Source organism: Diospyros lotus, chromosome 4 (assembly GCF_014633365.1).
Source record: "Diospyros lotus cultivar Yz01 chromosome 4, ASM1463336v1, whole genome shotgun sequence".
NCBI classification, from domain to species: domain Eukaryota; kingdom Viridiplantae; phylum Streptophyta; class Magnoliopsida; order Ericales; family Ebenaceae; genus Diospyros; species Diospyros lotus.
Window position 1 is genome coordinate 40,048,412 of NC_068341.1, and position 25,938 is coordinate 40,074,349.

Below are 25,938 nucleotides of genomic sequence, written 5' to 3' on the forward strand. Positions count from 1 at the left end.
CGATATTATAGTTACAAGTGATGACTAGCAAGAGATTAAAGCATTAAAGGGGCAATTACAGCAAGCTTTTGAAGTTAAAGACCTTGGGCAAATGAGGTATTTTCTTGGAATGGAAGTAGCAAGGAGTAAGGAGGGAATTCTTATCTCTCAAAGGAAATATACACTAGATCTACTAAAGGAGACAGGCAAACTTAGTTGTAAACTAGCTAGCACACCATTGGAACCCAACTGGAAATTTAATAAAGATGGGATAGAGAAAGCAGTTGAAATTTAATACACTAGATCTATTTGTATTTTACACGGTCGGATATTGCATATGCAGTGAGTAAAATAAGTCAATACATGCATTCACCCACTAGTAAACACCTGAATGCATCATATCATATCCTAAGATACCTTAAAAGGACTCTTGGTAAGGGTATTTTATTCAGAAAGACTGAAGACCGAGAAATTTAAGGGTTTGTAGATGCTGATTGGGTAGGTTCCTTAGAAGACAACAAATCAACTTCTGGTTATTGCACAAAATTATGGGGTAATCTAGTGACATGGAGGAGCAAGAAACAAAGCGTGGTGGCTAGAAGTAGTGCTGAAGCAGAATACCGAGCTATAGCTCAAGGTATCTATGAAGTGATATGGCTAGGGAAGTTCATGAATGACTTGAAGATACCTAATACGGACCCTGCAAGACTATACTGTGATAGTAAATATGCCATTAGTATAGTAATACAACCCAGTCCAACATGATCGGATGAAGCATGTGAGAATTGATAGGCAATTCATAAAGTAAGAAATTGAAGATGGTGGAATAAATCTAGTGTATATCCCTACTGGCCTACAAGAAGCTGAAATTCTCACCAAGGCAATGACCAACAAGGATTTGAGGTTATTAGAGGCAAGCTGGAATGAAAGATATCTATTCACCAGCTTGAGAGGGAGTGTTGAAGAAGAAGTTCCCGAGATGTTAAAGATAAAGCCGAAAGAAGAAAGAACGCAAAGATAAGGCTACATGAAAGAAGATAACAGTCTTAGCCAAAGCCTAAGATTTAGGAGAAAAAATCTCTCCAAAATCTGTTGTTGTTTTGTATTTTAAATTGCCTAAACTTTAGCTAGAAGATAAGTAGTATAGCTATATTTAAAGGAGTCCTGTAACATAGAATGTGTAGGGGAATTACTGGTGTTTACGTTTTTCATCAATTAGAGATTCAAGTTCTCTAAAATTGCTCATTAAGCATGGCCAGGCCAAATAAGATAACTATCAAAATAGGAGGCATCACATTTCCTTTTAATTGGGAAGGAAAAAAGACAAAACAAAAACCTAGAACAAGCAAAATTTCCCTACTTATAGAAGAGAGTGCTAAGACCATTCAAAAACCAGGAGGAGGCCTTTCCTTATAACAACTGACACCTACACCCCCATTATATTAAGGGCTATAGACCAACTGCTAATTGTTTTAAAATACATTTAAGGTAATACCTTATCAGCAAAGTCTGGAAGATTCTCTCGAGGATGCTCTGCAAAATACCTCTTCAGCAGGTTCTTATCAATCTATAACCAATGAAAAACGAAGTGATGAAAAGAACAAACAGGCATGTATCTAAACAAGCATATTCATATTAGTATTCAGTTCTAATGTATATAAGAAGATATAAACCTTAGACTCATCAACTGTTATAGGAAGGTTTAGAAGATACTGCCCAGAATGAGCAACATCAATCTCTTCGTCAGTTGCTATCTTGAAATTGCTCTTATCCATTACCTACACAAGAGGAAGATAAATAGAAATTTTCAAAATGAAAAACAATAAGAAGAAATAAGCTCAAGTAATAAATAAGTTAAAAAGTAAACAGGAAAAACTGTGAATACACGCCTTTTTAAGTAGAGAAAGAAACATTATACCAGTTTCATCACACAGGAAGCAATGTAAGAACAGCAGCATGGCACATACCCCAAGTGGCCTTTCGAGATGGCATAGTGTTTCTCTAAGGAATCATGAATTGATAAAAAAAGAGCTGCTAATGCAGGGCCACAACTTATATTACCGTAGATCTTCTGCTTAACTAGTGCACAATTCTGACATACTGTTTCATCTATCAAAGTACTGCAAGAAGCTATCAAGGGAAGACAAGAACTGTGCTAATTAAATACTGGTCTGTAAAAGAACAAGAAATATTTTTTAAAATGGTTGCTGGCTTCACAATATTATAGTGGATGGTCAGATTTTTATGGGGGTTAGATGGGGCACTCTAGGAAGTAATGACAGGCATCTGGTTACCTCAGGGCAAGCCAGAGATAAGAAAGGAAAAAAACAAGGTGATAAGGAGAAAAAGTGGTCCTAGAGAGTATTTGAGCTTCCAACAGGATTATAGTGGGTAAGGTTCTAACCCTGTTCAATGAGTGGGTATACCTTTTAAACGGGGCAGAACCAGCCTGGGTACAAGAAGTTCACTCTCTTTGGCCAGCAATATAGATGGAGAGATAACATTCAAACCAACAATCTCTAAAGTTGCCTTTCTCAGGAAGTATATAAGCATTTTGTCCAAAGATGTTGAACAAATCTTCTTTCACCTTCTAGTGTTCTATCTCATTGACTGGTTAAGGTGAGAACCCTTCCCCAGAGGGAGTGAAAACTGTCAACAATCCTTGATATCAATCAATCAATCCGTGCAAGATTGGGATTGACAAGTTTCCTATTCTATTGATTGATCCAGTTTCCTATTCTATTGATTGATTCCTTTCTCTAGATTAGGAATGTATCTTATGAATATTGTTGTATCTTTCCATCTTTTGATTTGTATCCTAAATTGTACAGTTTCCAAACTTAGATTTAGAAACTTTCTTGTTTAGTTTTTTAGGAACTTCCTAACTGAACAGGAAGATCTATTATTTAACAACATGTATCCCATTGATTTGAATAAGATTGAAGGATTATTTCTCACCTTTTTTGACATGGTATTAGAGCCTAGACAATAGTCACCGTTTCTTTGGAACTATTGTGGCCATCTTCCGCCTTTAATCTGTTTTCTTTTTTTTATCAATCTTTTGGACATCATGTCCATTTCACAAAATACCAAGTTGATGGGGTTCATTTCAACAGCACCAGCACAACAGAAATTCTGTTTGCTGGAAACAACAGTGGAGGCTCCGGAGGAGACCTACCAAGTCTTCAAGTGGCTTACCAGTTAAACGGTAAGAACTACATGAATTGGTCCAAGTCAATTCGAACGTCTCTCAAGGGAAAAAGGAAATTAAGTCATTTGGAAGGGACCAGATCTAAAGAAGGAGATCCAATGTTTGCAACATGGGATGAAGAAGATTCCCTAGTGATGTCATGGTTATGGAATTCCATGATCCCTGAAATTAGTGACATGGTAATGTTTCTAACAATGGCTAAAGAAATTTGGGAGGCAATCAAGCTCACATACTCCAAGATTCGAGATGCGGCTCAGATCTATGAAATCCGGGCAAAGATCGCAGCCACAAAATAGGGGACCAGATCTGTCACTGAGTATGCAAATTTATTGCAAACTTTGTGGCAAGAGCTGGATCACTACCACTATCTTAAAATGAAGTGTGGTGAAGATGCAACCTTACACAAGAAGTTTGTGGAGAAAGAGCGGACATATGATCTCCTAGTTGGCCTGAACATGGAGTTTGATGAAGTAAGGGTGCAAATCCTTGCTAAGGAGGATGTGCCATCTTTAAATGAGGTTATTTCTATTGTTTGTGCAAAAGAAGGAAGAAGGGGTGTCAAGTTGGAAACTGCTCCAGCGGAGGCATCAACTTTGGTATCTTTGAATACTCATGGTCAAGGTAAGGGACGAGAGGAAAAGAAGGCTATGGATCGGGATACTCTATGGTGTACCTTCTGTAAAAAAACCTAGGCACACCATAGAGGTGTTGGAAGCTCCATGGAAAGCCTCCCAAGAGTGGGCCACTAAAAAATCAAGGCCAAGTGTACAAGGCCAACGGTCACCAACAATCAGACCAGAAGGGATCTAAACAAGGAGACACGCTAGAGTTTAATCGAGCAGAGATTGAAAAATTAAAGAATTTCTTAGAATCTCTTGAAAAAGGGACTGCAAAAGGGGTTGCTTGCTCTTTGGCTCTCACAGGTATCTCTTCTAATTCTCTTGCTCTATGCTTCAAGAAAAAATCCCACTACCTCTTGGATTTTAGACTCGGGAGCTACGGATCATATGACATCTTTTTCTCATCACTTTACTACCTATAACCCTTGTTCTAGTTCCCAAAAAATCACCCTAGGTGATGGTTCTTTAACCACTGTTGCTACCCAAGGAGATGTTATTCTTAATAAACATCTCACCCTCAAAAATGTGCTCCATGTTCCCAAACTATTTACTAACCTAATCTCCATCCAAAAGCTTCTCTTAAACACTAATTTCAATGTTATGCTTTATCCAACCCATTGTGAGATACAGGAACAGGGCACGAGGAAGAGGATTGGGCTTGCTAAAGCTAGGGCCGGGCCGTTCGACCTTGAGGGATCGAATGGATAGGACAACACAAGGGCAGATTCCTCCTATGTCATGCTTAGTTCAATCCAACAAGGATCTAATATAGCTACACCATTACAGATTTGGTCATCCTTCCTTTTTTACTCTTAAAATGATGTTTCCATAATTGTCTAGGGGTCTAAGTGTCAACAATTTCCATTGTGTTGTTTGTGAGTTTGCAAAACATAAGAGAGTTTCTTTTGCTTCATCTAATAAAAGGACTAGTTCTCCATTTACCTTAATTCATAGTGATATTTGGGGGGCCTCATCAATTCCTAATATTTCTGGAGCAAGGTGGTTTGTTGTCTTTGTTGATGATTGTACTAGAGTAATATGGTTATATCTTTTGAAAACTAAGGCTGGAGTTAGTAATATTTTCCCTACATTCTACAATATGATTAAAAAGCAGTTTGGGATAGTTTTCAAAAGGGTTAGATCAAACAATGCCAAGGATTTTTTCAATCAATCCCTCTCTGGTTTCCAACATAAGGGTATCATCCATGAATCATCTTGCCCTTACACTCCTCAACATAATGGAGTGGCTGAGAGAAAAATTGGGCATCTTCTTAATGTTATTTGAGCACTTCTATTCCACCATAATGTTCCCAAACATTATTGGGGAGAAGCAACCCTAACAGTCACATTTCTTATCAACAGGCTGCCCTCTCAAATCCTTGGATCTTGCAACCCAATTCAATTGTCAACCAAGTTCTTTCCTGACTACCATGTGTCTAGTCAAGGGTTGAAACCTAAAGTATTCGGGTGTGTTTCATTTGTCCATATTCCAACTGTTAATAGGGCTAAGTTAGATCCCCGAGCTTTAAAATGCATGTTTCTTGGGTATTCATCTACTCAAAAGGGCTATCGATGTTATCATCCCCCTATAAAGAAATACTATGTGTTAGCTGATGTCACCTTTTGTTGACTTATCAGAATGCTAAGAGATCTGCTTAGATTAGGAATGATTTCTAATTATCATTTAGGAATCTTTCCTAATTATCATTTGAGAATCTGTCCTGATTATGTCCATATGTATCTCAGTGTATATTTCCTTCTTTGTGTTTTAATTTGTTTCCTTAGAGACAGTTTCCTTTTTGATAGTTTCCATTTTTTATGTAAATCCGTGATATCAATCAATCAATCCGTGCAAGATTGGGATTGACAAGTTTCCTATTCTATTAATTGATTCCTTTCTCTAGATTAGGAATGTATCTTATGAATATTGTTGTATCTTTCCATCTTTTGATTTGTATCCTAAATTGTACAATTTCCAAACTTAGATTTAGAAACTTTCTTGTTTAGTTTTTTAGGAACTTTCTAACTAAACAGGAAGATCAACAGCATGTATCCCATTGATTTGAATAAGATTGAAGGATTATTTCTCACCTTTTTTAACAAAAACCTTGACAAAAGAGTTGATTACAGCCTCCAATTCACAAGTCCTCAGAGATCCCTAGTGAAAGTCCTAAGGTGCTGCCACAAACCAAGGATGGCTAAGATGATATGGTCAAGGAAGCATACTTGGGTGGGCAAGATCCTGATAGAAAAAGCAAGGCCCTGACTGCCACATCATTGGGGGAATGGACACCTCTCAACAATGAGCATCCATTTCTAGACCTCTGTATCCAGAAAATGCTAATACCATAGAAAATTGCAATTTGGTATGTATGTTCCAAAACCTGCTAGATTTATGTACCAAAGCAGTGAATTCAGCAATCCTGAAGCTTTTCAATAGTTGTATTATTTCATTGGGTATCTAATTCACAAAAAAGAAAATAACTGACAAGATATCTTAACTTATGTTGGACAAGATTAGGCATTCAAGTTTAAAAGGATAAGTTGGTTGGATAAGATAAGGATTTACAAGGAAGTATGGTAGATGGCATAAACCTCCAAGATTCAAGGTGTCAGATCCAAGGTTATTCTAGTGAATTGAAAGTAAAGAGGAAGAATTCAGAAGGAAGTTGGGAGAGAATTGAGAGAATCAGAAAGAACGAAAGAATTCAATCTTCAATTGCCTGCCTCCTTTCTCGTACAACCACCCTTTTATAGGGTTCACCAACTACCTTTCAGTTGCAGTAACAGAAACCCCCAACAGCCCTGTAACAACCCAACAGCCTCCTAACAGCCATAGCTTCTAACTGTTTTACAACACCAGGCAACCACTAACTGACCACTAACTGTTTCTAACCAATTCACACAACAACCACCCCTCCAATTTACACAATTACCCATCTCATAGCCTAGGGTCGTGACACAAGAGAGAAATTCAAGTTTGAAACCAGAAGATAACAGACAGCATATTTTTTAATATTAGTTACTGTTTTTAAGTTTGAATTTGCTCCTATTTTCTAGGAGATAAAGTAGCATTTTGTCTTGTATAAATAGCTTCCTTCGGATTCAATAAAATTTCAAGTAAGCTTTCAAAAATTATTCTTATTTCATGGTATTAGAGCATGGTTCCGGTCATCTAGATCTTGAGGTCTAGGCTATTTACAAAATAATGGCCGAAGCTCTACCAAACCCAACCATAACCGAAGCCTCAACCCTGAGTTCTCCTAGCTCTCATCACCAAAATTCTCTACAAATCCCATTGATAACCATCCTCTACAGATTACTCAACATAAGTTCAATGAAAATAATTTCAGAAAATGGTTTCAATCAGTATTGCTTGCAATCAAAGGAGATAATGCCCTATCACTGGCACTCCTGCCACCCCGCCCTAGGAGCTACACGAAGGAGATAAATCGAGATGTGCCTCGCACTGGCTAGGGTACAATCCCTCGTCCAATCTAAGGGCCCCACGAGCATCACCCCAAACGCACATCAGGACGGCCTTTGCCAACTGAGCTATGCCCTGGGGGCACAGACCGACTCTATCTTAATTCATCATAACTCTACTCTTGCTATTATCAAACGAGGGGAGACTTTGTCAAGAAATCAAGGGAAGGACAAGAGTGGTGTGACCACTGCAAAAAAAAACCTTACCATACACAGGAGACATGCTGGAAGATTCATGACAAACCAGCTAACTAGAAGCCGAGAAACAAGAGGGAAACGACTAGATCAGCCTATGTTGCTAAAGTTTCCACTGAATCCAAGAATAGCTTGAATCTAAACCTATCAGAATAGAAGATTCAAACCTTGTACAGGCTGTTAAATCAAGGTATAAATCCCTCAAGTCCTCATACTCCTCAGTCGACAACTTCCATAGCCTTACAAGGTATTCCTCATTACTCCTCAATCTCACGAAAGCTTCCTAAAAATGTGTGGATAGCTGATACAGGTGCATCAAACCATATGTCGAGTTTAGCTAACTTGATGATGGATTATACACCTTGTAACACAACTATTGATATTTCCATGGATGATGGCACAACCTCTCCTGCTTTAGGGTTTGGAACAGTGTGTTTTTCAAAACTAAAGTTGAAATTTATCCTACATATACCAGGATTGCAGTGTAATTTACTATCAGTCAATAGACTTACAAGAGATATAAATTGAAGTGTAACTTTTTTCCCATTCTACAATATATTTCAAGGCCGAGCTTCGAGGATGATGATTAGCGATGCTAAGACTAGAGATGGCCATTACTATATGGTAGAGGATGTTCCAAGTTCTTCAACAAATAAAGTTGTCCTTAATGTAACAGCTAATGCCAATGTTCTATTATAGCATAAACATTTAGGACACCCTAGTTTTCCATACCTAAAATCCTTGTATCCTCACATTTTCATAAATAAAGAACAATCTTTTACATGTGAGTAGTGTACTCTTACAAAACAACCTCATTCTCATCACTATATACAATCCTATAAACCATTTAAACCTTTTCACTTCATCCATAGTGATATTTGGGGTCCTTCTAAACATCTCAATATCTCTGGTTCTAGATGGTTCATAACCTTCGTTGATGATCATACTAGAGCTTGCTGGGTTTATCTTATGAGGGAAATCAAAGGCCAACAACATTTTCAAAAGGTTTCACAAACTCATTTTGAATGTATTTCAAACTCTTATTCATATTGTTCGAACTAATAATGGCCGAGAATATTTTTCTCATGATTTCACTATCTCTCTGAACATAGTGTCACGACAGCACTTCCTATTAGCAGTAATTTTTATTTTTTTTATCATGTTGTAATTCATAGCTTATTTACTGTTTGGATTTACTAGTTATTGTTGTAATTTCTAGAATAGTTGTTAGCTATTTGTTAGCCAAAGATTGCCATGTGTAAAGGGGCTTGAATAAGACAAAATATATTGTTACAGTCATTGGACAGGAGGGAATCCCTTGTGACAACGACTATCCTACTGAGTATATCACCTTCCAAGTCTCTCTTGGAATGGTAACGGGAATGAATAGCAATTTTTGAATTCCTCTCTACTCTCTCTTTGTCTCTCACTCTTCTAAATTCTTCTCTTTCTCTCTGTTTCCTCTGCAAACCGATTGCATCTTCCTATTTCCAACTAAATTAGGAGTGTGATCCTCTTGTCACCTCACTACCGTGACAATTTGGTATCAGAGCATCGATTCTTGTCCAAAGCTGCTAGGTTGGTGCGATGTTGGAAGGAACCCACATGAAGAACTTCAAGACACAATTGCAGCAAGTCAACTCAACTGTGTCAGATTTCTAGAGTAGGATTGACCAACTGGAGATCAAGGGGGAACGAAACCACGAGGCAATCATGGTGATGGATCACAAGCTGGAAAGTTCATTCGAAGGAATGGAACAAAGGCTAGAAAGGTCCATGGCGAGGCTGCGAGAAGACATGGGGGTGCAGATGCAGTAATTTATGATCATGTTTACTCACCAAAACACGAAAAAAATGGCTCCTAACTTTCCTCTGCGTGAAAGAGATGATCCAATATTACCGAGAAATAGAATGAATAGGATGGAAGGAACCACAAAGATTGAGGTAGATCCTAAGGAGGGAGTTATGGGCAAGGAAAGGAACGAGCAGCCTCATGCCCATCCTCCGAGGTTTCCCATGCCCTGGATGGAGATACCGGCATTCGAATAAGCTAACCCCCAGTGGTGGTTGAGGAAATGTGAGAGGTTATTCAATTGGCACAACATACCTAGGGGCAAAGGGTGTCGTTAGCCACTGTTTACTTCAATGAAGCAGTTGATGCGTGGTTTCAGGGGTGCCTTAGTGTGAGGAAAGACTACACATGGAAAGAGTTTTCTAAAAAATTATGTGAGCGTTTTGGGCAAAGGAGTAGGGTGGATACTATAGAAGAGTTTAATAAGCTTAAGCCAAAAATGAGCATTGGGGCTTATTTACAAAAGTTTGAGGAATTAAGATTGTTCATGATCTACCACGACCCTCACTTATCAGAAGCTTACTTTGTGTCAAGCTTCATGAGTGGCCTGAGTGAGAAGTTACGGCCAATGGTAAAAATGATGAGACCAAGAATAGTGGAACAAGCCTTTGAAAGTGCCCAATTACAAGAAATGTCAGTAGAGGCATTAATGAAGAAGCAAATGCAACAACAGAAAGGGGTAGTGCTAGGGACAAGCCCTATTGGGGGAAAGAACTATCACCGAGATATGGCAAAAGGGAACCAAGGAGTAAGGAATATAGGAGGATCAAGCTCAGTTCCATATGGGGAGCAATTAAGGGAGCAAAGGAGATTGGCTGGTCTTTGTTTTTGATGTGGTGACTAGTACCACCCTGGGCATCAATGTAGGAGGCAAATTCTGCTACTAGAAAGGGATGAAGAGGAAGACCCAGGGAAACAGAAGGGAGAGGACACTAGGGAGGATGGAAAGGAAGATAATGGGGAGATCTCAATTCATTCTCTGAAGGGGGTAGCTAACAATAAAATTATCAAGGTGGAGGGACAAGCTAACAGGTGTAATTTGATGATTCTAATTGATAGTTCTTAATGAAACACAACTAAAAGACTCAAGTGTCAACTCACGGGAACCCCACCCTTGAGCGTGACAATGGCCAATGGAAGTCGAGTGATGAGAAATTCAGCCTATAATGGCTTTGGCTGGGAGATGCAAGGAGAGAGGTTTGAGGCAAACCTAAGACTACTGTAGCTAGGGGGTTGTGATGTAGTTCTTGGAGTAGATTGGATGAAAGGGGTGAGCCCCATTAGCTTTGACTTCAACCGGATGGAGGTCTTCTTTGAGAGGGAAGGGAGTAAGATGACGTTGACAGGGGGAAAAGAAACGGGGGCATGCAAAATGATTTTTGGGAAAAGATTGCATAAGGTGATCGAGGGAAAGTGGAGTCAACTGGCAAATCTATTCTCAATTGTGGCCCTAGAGGATAGCCACGTTGAACAAAGGGGGCAAGGAGAGATATTCTTGATAGTTAGCACACCCCAAGGTATAGCCACGTTGAACAAAGGGGGCAAGGAGAGATATTCTTGATAGTTAGCACACCCCAAGGTATGTCTGACTAGGTACATCACTTAGATTCCCTTAATACATTGCTAGAAGATTATGAGGATTTATTTGTTGAGCCCACATCCCTTTCTCCTACCCGAGTTTTTGACCACACTATAAACCTAAAGCCAAACATGGAACCGGTTAACATTAGGTCTTATCGATATTCCCCAATCCAAAAGAATGAAATCGAGAAAATGATTAGGGATATACTTTAGCAGTCTATCATCCACCCTAGCCAAAGCCCTTTTGCTTCCCCTATTTTATTAGTTAAAAAGAAAGATGGATCATGGCGATCTTGTGTGGATTACCGCCAACTCAATGCCATGACCATCAAGGATAAGTTCCCTATACCCCTTGTTGAAGACCTTTTAGATGAATTACACAATGCCCAATTCTTTTCTAAGCTTGACCTACGTACGGGTTATCACCAAATTAGAATAAGGCCCGAGGAAAAATAGCCTTTAGAACCCACCATGGGCACTTTGAATTGTTAGTGATGCCATTTGGGCTCACCAATGCCCCAGTGACTTTTCAATCCCTCATGAACAAAATTTTTGAACCCTACTTCCGAAAATTTATATTGGTATTCTTTAATGATATACTCATTTATAGCCCTACATTTGATCAACACCTATCCCACCTAAAGAACACCCTTGAAATTCTCAAGTCTAATCAACTCCTTATTAAGAAATCTAAGTGTGTTTTTGATCAAGGGCCGGTTGAGTATTTGGGGCATATCATATCCTGGGAAGGTGTTAGCATGGACCCAAGAAAAGTAGAGGCTATGGTGACTTAGCTAAGGCCTACATCAGTGAGAGAGATAAGAGGATTTTTAGGATTAACCGGATACTATGATCGATTTGTGAAGGACTACAGGGCCATCAGCAAGCCCCTAACAAACCTTTTAAAGAAAGGGGGATTCAATTGGGGGCCATTCGTTAAAGAGGCTTTTAAGAAGATGAAGGGGGCCATGAGCAGGGTGCCGGTCCTAGGGCTGCACAACTTTAAAAAACCTTTTGTTCTAGAAACCAATGCAAGTGGAACGGGCATCAGGGCAGTGCTGGTACAAGAAGGATGACCATTAGCATTTTTTAGTCAAGTCTTGAGCCCTAAGCATTCAAGGCTCAACATCTATGAAAAAGAATTTATAGTTGTATTGATGGTTGTTGACAAGTGTGAGGCATTATTTGAAATGGGGAAGATTAATAATTAGGACCGATCATGAAAGCCTAAAGTTTTTTGTTATAACAGAAACTACATACTCAACTACAAAAGAAAGGCATATCTAAATTAATAGGCCTTGATTATACCATACAGTATAGGAAGGGAAGAGAAGATATTGCGGTTGGTGCTCTATCAAGGCGCCATGAGGAAGGGAGTGCAACAACCATAACCCTAGTGGTCCCAAAGTGGTACCAAGAGGTGATTGACAGCTATGAGGGAGATGAGAAGATAAAAGGGCTGCTGGAAAGGTTGTCTATAGGATCCACAAATGTAGAAGGGTACACCTTAGTGGAAGGAATGTTGAGATACCAGGCAAGAGTGGTGATTAGGGATAATGCATAACTCAAGGGTAAAATCATGCAAGCCTTACACGAGTCTCCTCTAGGAGGGCACTCGGGAGTGCAAAAGACCTACTTGAGAGTGAGGCAGCTCTTTCATTAGTGAGGAATGAGAACAGAAGTTAAGAGGTTTGTGATGGCTTGTGACACCTGCAAGAGGTGTAAGTCAGAAATGGTAGCCTACCCGGGGTTATTACAGCCATTGCCTATTTCCAGTCAAGCTTGGTCAAGTGTATCCATGGATTTTGTGGAAGGGTTACCCAAATCATAGGGAAAAGACAGTATATTGGTGGTAGTGGATTGGTTTACCAAATTTGCTCGTTTTATAGGGTTAACTCACCCTTATACAGCTCAAGAAGTGGCTAGGGCCTTCTTAGACTAAGTGGTTAAGCTGCATGGGACTCCTAAGTACATTGTTTCAGACCAAGACAAAATTTTCACTAGTTTGATGTGGCAAGAACTCACGAGAGCCTTAGAAACTAAACTGAGCATGTCTACAGCATACCATCCTCAATCAGATGGGCAAACTGAGAGAGTGAACCAAAGCTTGGAGACCTATCTAAGCTGCAATTTCTTTTTACAGCCTAAGGAGTGGCATAGGTGGTTATCTTTGGCTCAATGGTGGTATAACACCAACCACCATTCTTCTATCAACACGTCCGCCTTCGAGGCCCTATTTGGATACAAACCACCTATCCTACCTGTCGTGGAAGGAGGCTCTAATGTAGCAACAGTGGATGACTATCTACAGCAATGAAGAAGGGTATCACAACAGTTGAAGCAGGAACTAGCAGCTACCCAAAATCGAATGAAACAAACAGTTGACAAGAGAAGGAGTGAGAGAGAGTTTGATGTAGGGGACGAGGAGTACTTGAGGTTGAGATACCCACATTTAAAGTCAATTACTCATGGAAAGGTAACTAAACTTAGTCCCAAGTATTTCGGGCCTTTTCCCACAGAGGCTAAGGTAGGAAGAGTGGCATACCATCTAAGGCTACCAGTCGGGTCCCAAATCCATCCAGTGTTTCATGTGTCCCTTCTAAAGAGTTCTGTGGGAGCACAACCGGTGAGTACTGCCTTACCTATACTTCCTAGAGAAACTAACAAACCAGTGGAACCAAAGGCTATCATTGAAAGGAGGGTGATATATAAGCAGGGGGCTCCCTTGATTCAAGTTTTGGTCAAATGGCAAGACAACATCTGATTGCAGCACTTGTGAGTACCGCCCAGACCTCCTAAGGTAGTTCCCGAGGGCTGCCAGCCTCTTTAACATTTCTTGAGGACAAGAAATCGGTTAAGGGAGGGGAAATTATCACAACGACACTTCCTATTAGCAGTAATTTTTATTTTTTTTATCATGTTGTAATTCATAGCTTATTTACTATTTGGATTTACTAGTTATTGGTGTAATTTGTAGAATAGTTGTTAGTTGTTTGTTAGCCATAGATTGCCACGTGTAAAGGGGCTTGAATAGGACAAAAATATTTTGTTACATCCGTTGGACAAGAGGGAATCCCCTGTGGCAGCGACTAAACTACCGAGTATATCACCTTCCAAGTCCTTCTTGGAACGGTAACTAGAATGAATAGCAATTTCTAAATTCCTCTCTACTCTCTCTTTGTCTCTCTATCTTCTAAATTCTTCTCATTATCTCTCTCTTTCTCTCTTCGTTCTCTCTGTTTCCTCTACAAACCGATTGCATCTTCCTAATTCCAACTAAATTAGGAGTGTGATCCTCTTGTCACCTCACTACCGTGACACATGGTATATTTCATCAAAGCTCATGTCCATACACCCCTCAACAAAATGGTGTGGCTGAAAAAAAGAACAAACACCTACTTGAGGTGGCCCGAGCTATGATGTTTACTATCTATGTTCCTCATTCCTATTGGGGGGAAACTATTCTCACAGTTGTTTATCTAATTAATCGGCTTCCCTCTAAAACCCTACAATTTAGAACTCCTCTCAATACCCTTTGTGATCTATATCCAAATGCTCATCTCCTCTCTTCCATTTCTCCAAAGGTTTTTGGGTGTACTGTGTATGTTCACAACACTAATCCATCTCGGACCAAATTAGAAACAAAGGCACTCAAGTGTATCTTTTTTGGGTATTCTCCTTCCCAAAAAGGATACAAGTGTTATTGTCCCTCCTCTCGAAAATTCTGTGTGTCCTCTAATGTCACATTCTATAAGGATCACCCATTCTATCCTCCAACATCTTCTCTAGAGAAGACTAACAGTACAAAGTGGAATCCTCTCATCTCTCTTCCTTTGCTTGATTCTCCACTGCCAATATGTTCTCAAAGGAGAGCATCACCAGCATCAACTCCCTACAACATACTGGCAGCTCCTACCTCTCCTAATTCACACCTTGATCCACACCCCCATGATACTTCTCCTATTACCGCTATGCCCGATATGCCAATCTCTGCCACTCATCCTCCTACTCAACAGCTGATAGTCCTCTACTAGTTTATTCTAGACGACCTAAAAGTCATCAAGAACCTCAGCCCAGTCAGCCATCACTTCTAGAGGTTGGTCCATCTAAGGACAACACTACTACAAGGATGAATGATTTGGATTGGGTTGTTCCTATTGTCTCCTTAGTTTAGTGTGTTTGTTGCAAGCATTGACAACATTGAAATTCCCAAAACTATTCAACGTGCTATGAAGGATCCTAAGTGGAAGGCTGTTGTTCTGGAAGAAATCAATGCCTTGGTTGGAAATAATACATGGGATATTGTAGAATTGCCCTCAAATAAGAAGGTAATCGGGTGTAAATGGGTATTCACAGTGAAACATAATGCAAATGGGAGTGTGGAAAGATATAAGGCTCGTTTGGTGGCCCAAAGATTTACACAACTTATGGGATCAACTATAAAGAGACTTTTACTCCTGTGGCTAAGTTAAATTCTATCCGAGTATTACTTTCTATTGTTGTTAATTTAGAGTGGCATTTATTTCAATTTAATATTAAAAATGCCTTCCTTAATGGTGATTTGGATGAGGAGATATATATGATGGTTTCCCTAGGGTTTGAATATGAAGTTGACAGTAGAAAAGTCTGCAAACTTAAGAGGTCTCTATATGGGTTAAAGAAATCACCAAGGGCCTAGTTCAAGAAGTTCAGCATGACCCTAAATCGGTTAGTGTATAAATAGGGGCAAGCGAACCATACCTTGTTTATAAAACACACAGCATATGGAAGGAAAGCCATATTAATTGTCTATATGGATGATATTATAGTGACGAGATGATATGCAAAAAATAGAAAGCTTGAAGAAGCAATTGGGAGCTAAATTTGAAGTCAATGACCTAGGAACAATGAGCTATTTCCTAGGAATGGTAGTGGCTTAGAGCAAAGAAGGTATGTTCATCTCGCAGAGAAAATATACAATGGATCTATTGAAAGAAACAGGAATGCTAGGGTGCGACCTGTTGGAACACCCCTAGAAAAAGGGTGGCAATCTGGAGAAATCGATGATACCGAGATACCCCAATAGAAAAGGGAAAAGACCAACAGTTGGTCGGAAAATTAATCTACTTATCCCTTACAAGGTCGAACATAGCCTATGCAGTGAGTGTGATAAATCAATACATGCATTCTCCAACTCACAGACAAGAATGTTGTTTTTCATGTCTTGAGGTATCTAAAAGGGACACTTGGAAAAAGATTATTGTTTCGGAAAACTGAGGAGAGGGGATTTGAGGGCTTTGTTGATGCAAATTAGGCAAGATCAATTGAGGATGGCCGGTTAACTTCAGGTTATTGTACCAAATTATGGGAAAATGTGGTTACATGGAGAAGTAGGAAACAATGAGTGGTTGCTCGTAGCAAAGCTAAGGAAGAATTTCGAGCTATAGCTCAAGGAATTTGTGAAGTGATTTGATTAGAAAGGTTGATGGAAGACTTACATATTCTTTTGTCATAGCAAACAAAGGTGTCTAGTGATAGTAAATCAACAGTTAGCATTGTTAAAAATCCAGTTTAGGATGATCACATGAAGCATGTGAAATAGACCGAAGTTTTATAAAGAGGGAAATTGAGGAAGGAGGAATTAACCTACCTATATTCCTACAACAAGTCAAGTGGCTGATGTGTTTACAAAAGCCATGGCAAGACCAGGTTTCGAACTGCTAATTGGCAAGCTAGGAATGACAAGTATCTATTCTCTAGCTTGAGGGGGAGTGTTGGACGAGATTATGCATTCAAGTTTAAAAGGATAAGTTGGTTGGATAAGATAAGGATTTAAAATGAAGTCTAGTAGATGGGATAAACCTCCAAGATTCAAGGGAGAAATTCAAGTTTGAAACCAGAAGATAAAGGACAACTTATTTTTTAATATTAGTTATTGTTTTTAAGTTTGAATTTGCTCCTATTTTCTAGGAGATAAAGTAGCATTTTGTCTTGTATAAGTAGCTTCCTTCGGATTCAATAAAATTTCAAGTAAGCTTTCAAGAATTAAGCTTATTTCAACTTATAATAGTAATACATGCAAGCCCGCCTTTATCATACCAAATCCGAGAACATGTGGCATACTATGTTCTTAATCCAATACCACATACTAGAACAAGTCACATTCTAGGTAACATACTATAGACAAGGCATAATGGGCTGGCGGAGCTGAGGAAGGAAAGACAAGCTATTGAGGGCAAGTGTACTGAACATATGACATGACCCAAGGAATAATAAATGGGCAATATGGTAATAGGATAATAATAGTTGTTATGAGATATTTTCGCAATTGGTTAGGAGCACATGGGTGAGTTGTGTATGCTGTTAGAAGTCAGATATGCCTATATAAGGCTACTACAAACAGATGGGATTTTTCATGCTTGAATTGATAAAAGAAACTCTTATTTTTCTCTCTAGAATTCTCTCCCAACCTCCCTCTCGTATCTCTCCGCAACTCCCCCTCATTTCTCTCTAATTTCTTTCCCCACTTCTGCCCAATTTCCCTCTCCAATCATTATGTTCTTGGTTCTATTAAATCAGATCCTTCCGATTGCCAACCCTAGGTCCATGACAAGATGATATCAGAGCTGACGATTCTCGGTTGTGATTCTAGTTAGTCAATCATAGTAAAATTGGTCACTGGAAGCGAGTTTCGACGATGATTATCAGCTGTTGATAGGCGATTGTTTCCAATTCGATTCAGAGGATATTAAAATTAATAGTGATCGAGAGAGAGCAAAGCAGTTCTCGCCAACTGCATCATTTAATCCTAAGCAGCTCGAAATTGAAAGACGGAGCAGCGTCAGGAGGTGACGAATGGAACTCGGGTAATTCTTGTTCTAATCTTAAAGGCGAAACGGGCCAAGGGAGTTCCGACAGCAGCTCCAAGAAGATTGCAGCAAAGCCAGGGTTTTTTGGCCACATCAGTGATTGGGTGATTTGATTCCAGGCGATCTTAAGGCATGATTCTAAAGCAAGGACAGGGGTGGTGTCACGAGCCGATTAAGTACGACACGTGGTGCAGTAAGGCAATTCGAAATCAGAATTGAAGGACGAAGCAACTATGGGCTTGCGACTCCTAACCGCTGTTAATTTGCGATTCCAACGATAGGTGACTCCAGGTGAGGATTAGGCTTCAGTTATGAGCTTTCGATTCCTCTTACTGTTGCTAAATTCTGTGGGGTCTCGACCAAATTACAAGAGGTGAAATTCCAAGATTGCAAGACCGATTGGGTGGTAGGAGGTGGATGAGCAATTCTAACCCAAATTGAGAAGGCTTAAGCCGACTTGGTCGGCAGTGCTTCTGGCGACTCAGGTGATCCAGTGACAAATTCAACAGAATTGAAAGTTCCAACAAGTCACCCTCGACTACTAATTTCAAAGGTGATTGCAATTTGCCACTTATTAGATCAATTTCAGAGGTGATTGTTATGAGGTAGTCACAATAGGGAAGTCTAGGAATTAGGATGGAAAGAGCTTCGGTTTCTTGGCCTATTGCTTTTCCTGCTTGTGAGATTTCGTCCAGGATGAGTAGTTCACTTATGAGACCAATGGAGTCTCAATTGTAGCATAGGGATGCTGCACTTTCAGTGGGATGTCCTGCTCATGAAGCCATAGGAAGCAGTGCACGCATGAGGCAATTGGAGCCTCAATGGCAACAGAAGAAGGCTGCATTTTCAATCAGCAACAACAAGAATCCTAAGCAGTTTAGCCAAAGGAATCAGGCATGGAAAAAGTTGAATAATGAGTCTAGCCGAATTGACAAGGGAACAAGCAGTGGGATACATGGACAATGCAAGGAATTCGATCGTATGTTACACGAACAGTAGTAGAAGTTTGCTATGATACTAACTAAGAAGTATCATTATAGCTTTCCCACAAAATTCTTTGATAATTATCGCGAAAGTTTTAACAAAGAGAAATTTCTTAAAATGGAGCAACTGAAGGAGAAGTCAAGGTGGCGGGAAACTGATTCACTACTTACCTCTAATGTGAAGTGGAAGAAGTATATCGATTTAGGTGGAATTGACAAGGAAGGTGATTGTAAGGACAGTGCTGGCAGCAACCACAGAAATCCCAAGGGTTTGGTCAGGGGTGTGTGGGCAAAAGGAGAATTAAAGGAACACATCGATCCCTTTGGAAAATAAGTTCTTGATGAGGACATTCCAAGTGATAATCATGGAAGTTCTAAACTAGAGATGAATGATACAGCCAGTTGAATGACAAGGATAACAGGAGGCAACAAGGAGTTTTTGGAATTGGGAAGCAGTCTACAATTCTCCATTGCTGCAATTCTAGGATGTTGTTGATATTTTTACAGCAGAGCATGGTCGTGGGTTGAAAGGGAAGACAATAATTGCAACTGTGGATGCAGATCTGCCACCCTTACTTGTATTGGACGGTAATGAACTACAAACGAAAGTCACGAACACGGATAGTCTTTACGTTGGACTCCAAGTTTCAGCTACTAAGTATGTATGTCTGGAAGTTGCTAATCATGTCCTCGGATTGGAGATCAAACTTGATGGGACAACTATTACCGAGGATGGTTGTATTGGGCTTGAATTCGATAAAGTTTCTCCTATGGAAGTTTTGGGGCAACTTGGGCCTAGAATTGATCCTAGGAACCTAAGAACGAAGAAGAAGAGGCTTAGAAGGAGCAAGAAGGAAAGCGAAATGAAACAGATTAACAAAGCAAGCATTGGATGACGAGCCAGGGCTACGTGCTGCAAGTTCTTGGGGACAAGAACTCTCTCAAGGAGAGGGGAAATTGTCATGATCCAAGGAACAATAAATAGGCAATATGATAATAGGATAATAATAATTGTTAGGAGATATTTTAGCAATTGGTTAGAAGCACATGGGTGAGTTGTGTATGCTGTCAAGAGTTAAATATGCCTATATAAGGGCTACTGTAAACAGATGGGATTTTTTATACTTGAATTGATAAATGAAACTCTTATTTTTCTTTTTTGAATTCTCTCCCAATCTCCCTCTCGTATCTCTCTGCAACTCTCCCTCATTTCTCTCTAATTTCTTCCCCCATTTCTGCTAAATTTCCCTCTCCAATCATTTTGTTCTTGGTTCTATTCAATCGAATCCTTCTGATTGCCAATTCAACCCTAGACTAAACCCTAGGTCCTTTACAACATATTGCGAGTAACTAGAAGAGATAGCATAATGACCTTTTGGCATCAAAGACGGGCTTTCCAAGTGCTATCTTAGCCAAGTTGGCTCAAAACACTCAATGAGGGCTCAAGAAATATGATCAATGGCTCATGAGGCACCTCACACCTTATTGCCTCCTAAGCAAAAGACCTTGTTGTCTCAAGAGGTGTTTGTGGTGAACCAAGGCGTCTTCTTAAGAAAGGATAAGGTAGCGCTGCATGTGAGGACAAACATTTGCATATAAAAACTATGTATAACATCTAATATTAGTTTGTTTTTCTTTTCTTTATAACATCCAATTATCATGTACCTAGGGTTTGGATTGGAAATTAGGAGAATCTGAGGGAATTAGGACCAAGAACAGAAAGGATTGGAGGGAGAATTAGACAAAAAGGGGCAGATAATGGACAGAACAGAGAAAGGAATGGATTAGAGAGAAATTAGAGGGATCAGGAAAGAGACATCAAAGGGAAATTGAGAGAGAATTGATGAGAGAGAAATGAGAGAATTCAATTATCATTCCAAAACATGTCTTTCAATCCTCTAGTTGTGGCTTATATATAGCCTAACAACCTCCCACATGCACCCATGTGCAGTACAACGATAAGCATAACTGCCTATAACCAAGGACAAATATCTATAACAGAAAAGAAAATAAAATTACAATTACTGCCCTCGTAAACCCTCAAAATAGATTGTACAATATAGTAATGCATGTAAGCTAACTACTTTTATATTTACTAATCTATACTTGGGAATCCTTGGGGTCGTGACACCAATACAAGTTTTGGCCTCGTATAAACTATTTCCTAACATCAAAACTACCACATAGACACTAAAGGTCATCCTCAATGCATGAGGCTCTCTACTTTGTGAGGATCTCGAAGGGTCGTATTTGTACACAACCTTACCCTTGCCTTTTCTTTTATTTCAACAACTCAACCCCATAACCTTCTAGTCACAAAGTAGAAACCTTACTATTGTTACCAAGATTCGGAATAGTTAATTCAATCATTATAGAAATGGTGTGTGCTCACTTAATGCTAGCACATCTAGATGATTCTAACCTTTGTTGCATCTCAAGGAAACAAAAATTTAATGGACAAATGCCTCCAAAAAAAAAATGCAAGAGTTAAGTGATAAACAAAAAAGACTCACTAAGGGTCTCTACAAAACCATGGATCATTAATTAAATTTTGGTTCTATTGTATAAAGCCAAACCTGGAGTTGGTACAACAGCCATATTTTGGTAAAATTTGGTCTCCATATGCATTAGGTTTCACCACATGGAAGTGAGTTTTGAAAAGAGAAATAAAGAGCTAATTAATTATAAAGAGAGAAAGTGAAGAGTAACTAATGTTAGACCAACCTAAGGTACATGCACATTGCACTTGTCCCCCCACTAGTTCAATAAGAATGCAACACCCCCCTCCCCCCCAAAAAAAAACCAACCCCTTTTTTTGGTGTGGGAGGGGAGGGGGTGGCATTAACTGTTAGACCATTTCAAGTATGGTTTTTATATTAAGCATGTATTTTTACAAGAAAAGAAATGTCACAAGAATAATAAAATAACACCAAAAATGTTTTTTCTAATAAAAAATTCTTGCAGGAAAATATATTAGTAGAAAATGCACAAGGCAAGAAAATTTTATTTTTTTTCAAACTCAATAGAAAAATAACATGGAAACAAAACAGCAATCACCAACGAGCAACAAATTCCACCAAAGCCATTTTGCTAGCCTAAAGCACTAGATTGCAATAGTATGACAAAAAAGAAAATGTGTGCAAAAATATTATGTGCCATTCATATTTAGTTATGATAACAGCAATCACAAGCCTTAATCCCACTAGATGGGGTTGGCTACATGAATTCTAGACTTCCAACCATCTCTACCCATGACCATATCTTCTTATCCTTCCTTCAGATAGTTAGTCTTTATTTTTCATTTAATTTCAGGAGGGGGCAAGAGCAGATTGCATGTCGTGGTGCAGAATAATGGCCACATTCCAAAAATTTTAAAGCAAGCAACTATTCCCAGACACCTTACCATTTCACCATTGAGTCATTGACGATAAGCTATATATACCCCATGGAATTACATAGCTCTGTTGTCTTTTACATAGCACTGAATGCACAATCCAGACACCTTCCCCTAAATTATTACAAGTCATCAAATGTGTTGAATTAAGATGCAGCAGCCGTAATACCTGAAATAAGTACGTCAAAAATTTTTCTTCAAGGTTGTCAATCTCTCCCGGAGATAGGTCTTGCTGCTTCAATTTCTGTGCCCCATGGACAGGATCAAAGAGGGAGTACAATTGCTGGAAGCACAGTAAACAGTGAGTGGAAATTTGAAACAACAAATAACCAACACATCAAAATGATAAGATCATTCATGCTGGGAGAAGAGAAGATTTCGTTTTGATACAGAAAATGAGACATGAAAATACCATCAGATCCTCAAACTGTAGAAGATACCAAGCACGAACTGTGTACTCAATTCTCTTGCAAAGCTTTAAAAATTCTTGCCGGTCAGAACTATGTTCTGCAGATATAACAAAATTGTAGCAAGTAGGTCCATCAGAAGTTAGTTTGAAATCTAATTGGATTGAGCAATTCAACATTCACGCATGAAACAAGAAAGAAGGGGGGGGGGGGGGGGGGGGGGGAGTTTATTGTTCAGGGGAATGTGGCTAAAATTTTTCATTTTACTTTTAACCTTTAAACTCCGGGAAAGACAGAAGGCATGCTTGAAACACACATTGTTGATGTAGAAAATATCACTGGTTACCAATCAATTATTCATGTGGAATCCATATAAAATCCCTGTGCATGATTGCGCATGTTAGAACTGCCAATTTCAATTCCTATTGCTCTCTGAATATTAAATGCTCAATGATCTTCCCTAGCACGTATCAATCCAATCAAGCGTAGAATCATACTCAGAATCATACTATCCATTTATCACCAAGTACAACTCAGAAGAAACTGCATAGCTCATGAAAACCAGTTAGTAGACTAGCATGAGCGAACAGTGATTGAAGCACACTGCATGCAGTGTCACAAATAAAATGATATTTCATATTAAAATACATTAACCAGGTGAAGAAAAGGACAGAAGATCCACAGCGGGAACTCCACTATGAAAACTACAAAAGTGTGGTAGAATTTCCAGGCAGCAAAGTAGTAATTCAAAGCCACAGGCATAATAAAAATATTATTATATAAAAAGGCAGACACCATTTTGATGCCTCACTTCTCTAAAGCTATCATAATTTTTTATACTATAATTATCCTAGAACAGTTCTCTAACGTAAGAAGTAAGCATTCTCTATCTTCAATGATTTAAAACTATTTATCTTATCATCCTGATTCTGAAGCGGTGCTTCTATTTTATTTGGACAAATTTCTCCTGAACCATATATCTTAATTTCAATTCAAATTTAAACTTGGAGGCTAAAACAGCAAGTAAACCAATGGTGCAAGTTCAGGCCATGTCCTATGCGCTCATAACAGGAAGAAAGGAATTTGAAATTGAAACAAGGAAACGAACAAAGAGCTTGAATCAATACTGAATAGCAGAAATTACAAAAGCAATTTCACGATTTCAGCATAACCAGGACCAGGACAATTGCATATACACTCATCTACGTATACGCACCAGATGCATTCATCATTCGCAAACGAAGAAATCACAGAAAAGGAAGGCGCGGAAGGAAGAAAGTACCAATGAGGTTGGCCAAGGTCATGATCAGCCTCGGCTTGAGAACCGGAATTACCGACTCCCGCTCCAATCGAATTACCTCTTTCATCTTTTTCTTGCTCTCCATTGCCTCTCCGACCGAATCTTTTCGCTAGGAAAACCTTAAATACGAGCGCCAAAGATTCGAGAGACAAGCGCGAGGGTTTCCGTTGGGAGAGGAGGCAAGGAGAAGCTTCGTACTGTGTAGAGAAACGTCGCTTTTCGGCATTCAATTCGTGACAGAGGGGAACCGAAGCAAGGAGCGTTTTAGTTAATTTTGTTCGCACAGTGGATTTTGATTTGGGCAAACACAGACGATGTAACCGATCCTGCCTCCATGCCGACAGTCACTCCACCGGCTTTGTACCGCCACAAGAATTGTGCCTAATTGCAAAGGACCCCCGTTTATGATCCAATCGCGGTAAGCGCCCCCGGAAAATAAGTTACCAATTTTGCCCCTGCATTTGGATGATACGAACTATGAAATTGCCGCCATGTGCAGTGAAAAATTAAAAATTGACTTGTATTGAACAATTAAAAAATATAATATTTAATTTGTAAAATATATAATGTTAAAATTTAATATTTTAATTATTAAAACTTATTATTTTAAATTTTTATCGTAACTAAAAATAAACGAAAGCGTTATTTATACTATGTAATCATATAAAAAAAATTATGTTAATGACATACATTAAATTAGTCTTAATATATAAATATGATATTTAATTCTTCAATAAAAATTTGATATTAATCTTTGGTATGAAAAAAAAATCAAATTTAATAAAAAATTACCTAAATTTCATAAAAAAACATAAAAATATTCAAACAAACCTAAATTTCATTTAAAAATTTTAAAATTTTCATAAAAAAATACCTAAATTTCATAAAAAGACTTAAATATTTCATAAGAAATACCTAAAAATAAAACATATAAAATGAAATTTAGTTTTTTTATTATTATTTTCAGGTCATTTATGAAAGTTTTAGGTGTTTTTATGAAATGTACATCTTTTTTGAATATTTTTATGTCTTTTCATGAAACTTTTGTCTTTTTATCAAATTTTTAGGTTTTTATGAAATTTAGCTTTTTTTAATTTTTTAGGTCTTTTTTATAAAATTTTTAGGTCTTTTATGAAATTTAAGTCTTTTTTATTATTTTTATGCCTTTTTATGAAACTTAGGTCTTTTATTATTTTTAAGTCTTTTTGTGAAATTTAGGTATTTTTTATTATTTTTAGGTATTTTTTTATGAATTTTTAGATCTTTTTATGAAATTTAAGTCTTATTTTGAAAATTTTTAATTCCTTTTATGAAATTTTTATGTATTTTCATGAAATTTTTAAATTTTTTATTAAATTTTTATTTTTTCATATTAAAATAAATGTCATTTTTTTTAATTATTGAGAGACCAAATGTCATATTCATGTATTAATCCTAATCTAATATGTTTCGTTAACATAGTTTTTTTTTTTACATAACGTGACATCTTATGTGACGTAAATAACGATTTGTTTACTCTCAGTTACAGTAAGAATTTAAACTAACAATTTTTAATAATTAAGATATTAAATTTTGACGTTTTGTATTTTAGATACCAAACACTATATTTTTTAATTATTAAATGGTCATCATATATATTATATCATAAAATGTTGATCCAAAGGATTTTATCTATTCACGTATAGAAAATATTTTTTAATTCATATATAAAGTTAAAAAATTAAAATTTACAATTTAAAGATCCATGGTTTAACTAGTTAATAGAAAATTAGAGTTGAGAAAATAGAAAGTTTAGTTTTTTCCATTCTAATTAGAGATTCGACCATTTAATAAAAAATTAAAATTCAAAATATTTTCTAAATAAGTTTTGAGTTTTATATTTTTCAATTGGAGATTCAATCATTTAATAGAAAATTGTTTGTATAATAGATAATATTTTCTGAAACAAACAAACAAGCAAGATTCTCTTTATTATTTTAAAGTCATTTTTAATTTTTTAAAATAATAAAAATATATTTACTTTGTCATTTTTTTAAATGTACTTTTAAAAACAAGAAAAATTTTTGTAAAGGAAATCTAAAA

General features: G+C 37.9%; 1 protein-coding gene across 1 annotated transcript; it reads right to left on the reverse strand.

The window, feature by feature from the left end:
• Positions 1–1,411: 1,411 nt before the first annotated feature.
• LOC127798901 (uncharacterized) lies at positions 1,412–24,214 on the reverse strand. The gene is made up of 5 exons (XM_052332543.1): positions 23,839–24,214; positions 22,562–22,656; positions 22,319–22,432; positions 1,653–1,757; positions 1,412–1,546 (listed from the first exon to the last, which is right to left on the reverse strand). The coding sequence occupies exons 1-5, from the start codon at positions 23,939–23,941 to the stop codon at positions 1,463–1,465; spliced, it is 501 nt and encodes a 166-aa protein (XP_052188503.1). The 5' UTR covers positions 23,942–24,214; the 3' UTR covers positions 1,412–1,462.
• Positions 24,215–25,938: the final 1,724 nt, after the last annotated feature.

Coding starts and splice junctions, on each gene's coding strand:
- LOC127798901 (XM_052332543.1), bottom strand. CDS start 23,941: ATGGAGAGCAAGAAAAAGATGAAAGAGGTAATTCGATTGGAGCGGGAG. Junction 22,657..23,838: donor GACCTTGGCCAACCTCATTG/GTACTTTCTTCC, acceptor TTATATCTGCAG/AACATAGTTCTGACCGGCAA. Junction 1,547..1,652: donor TAACAGTTGATGAGTCTAAG/GTTTATATCTTC, acceptor CATTGGTTATAG/ATTGATAAGAACCTGCTGAA.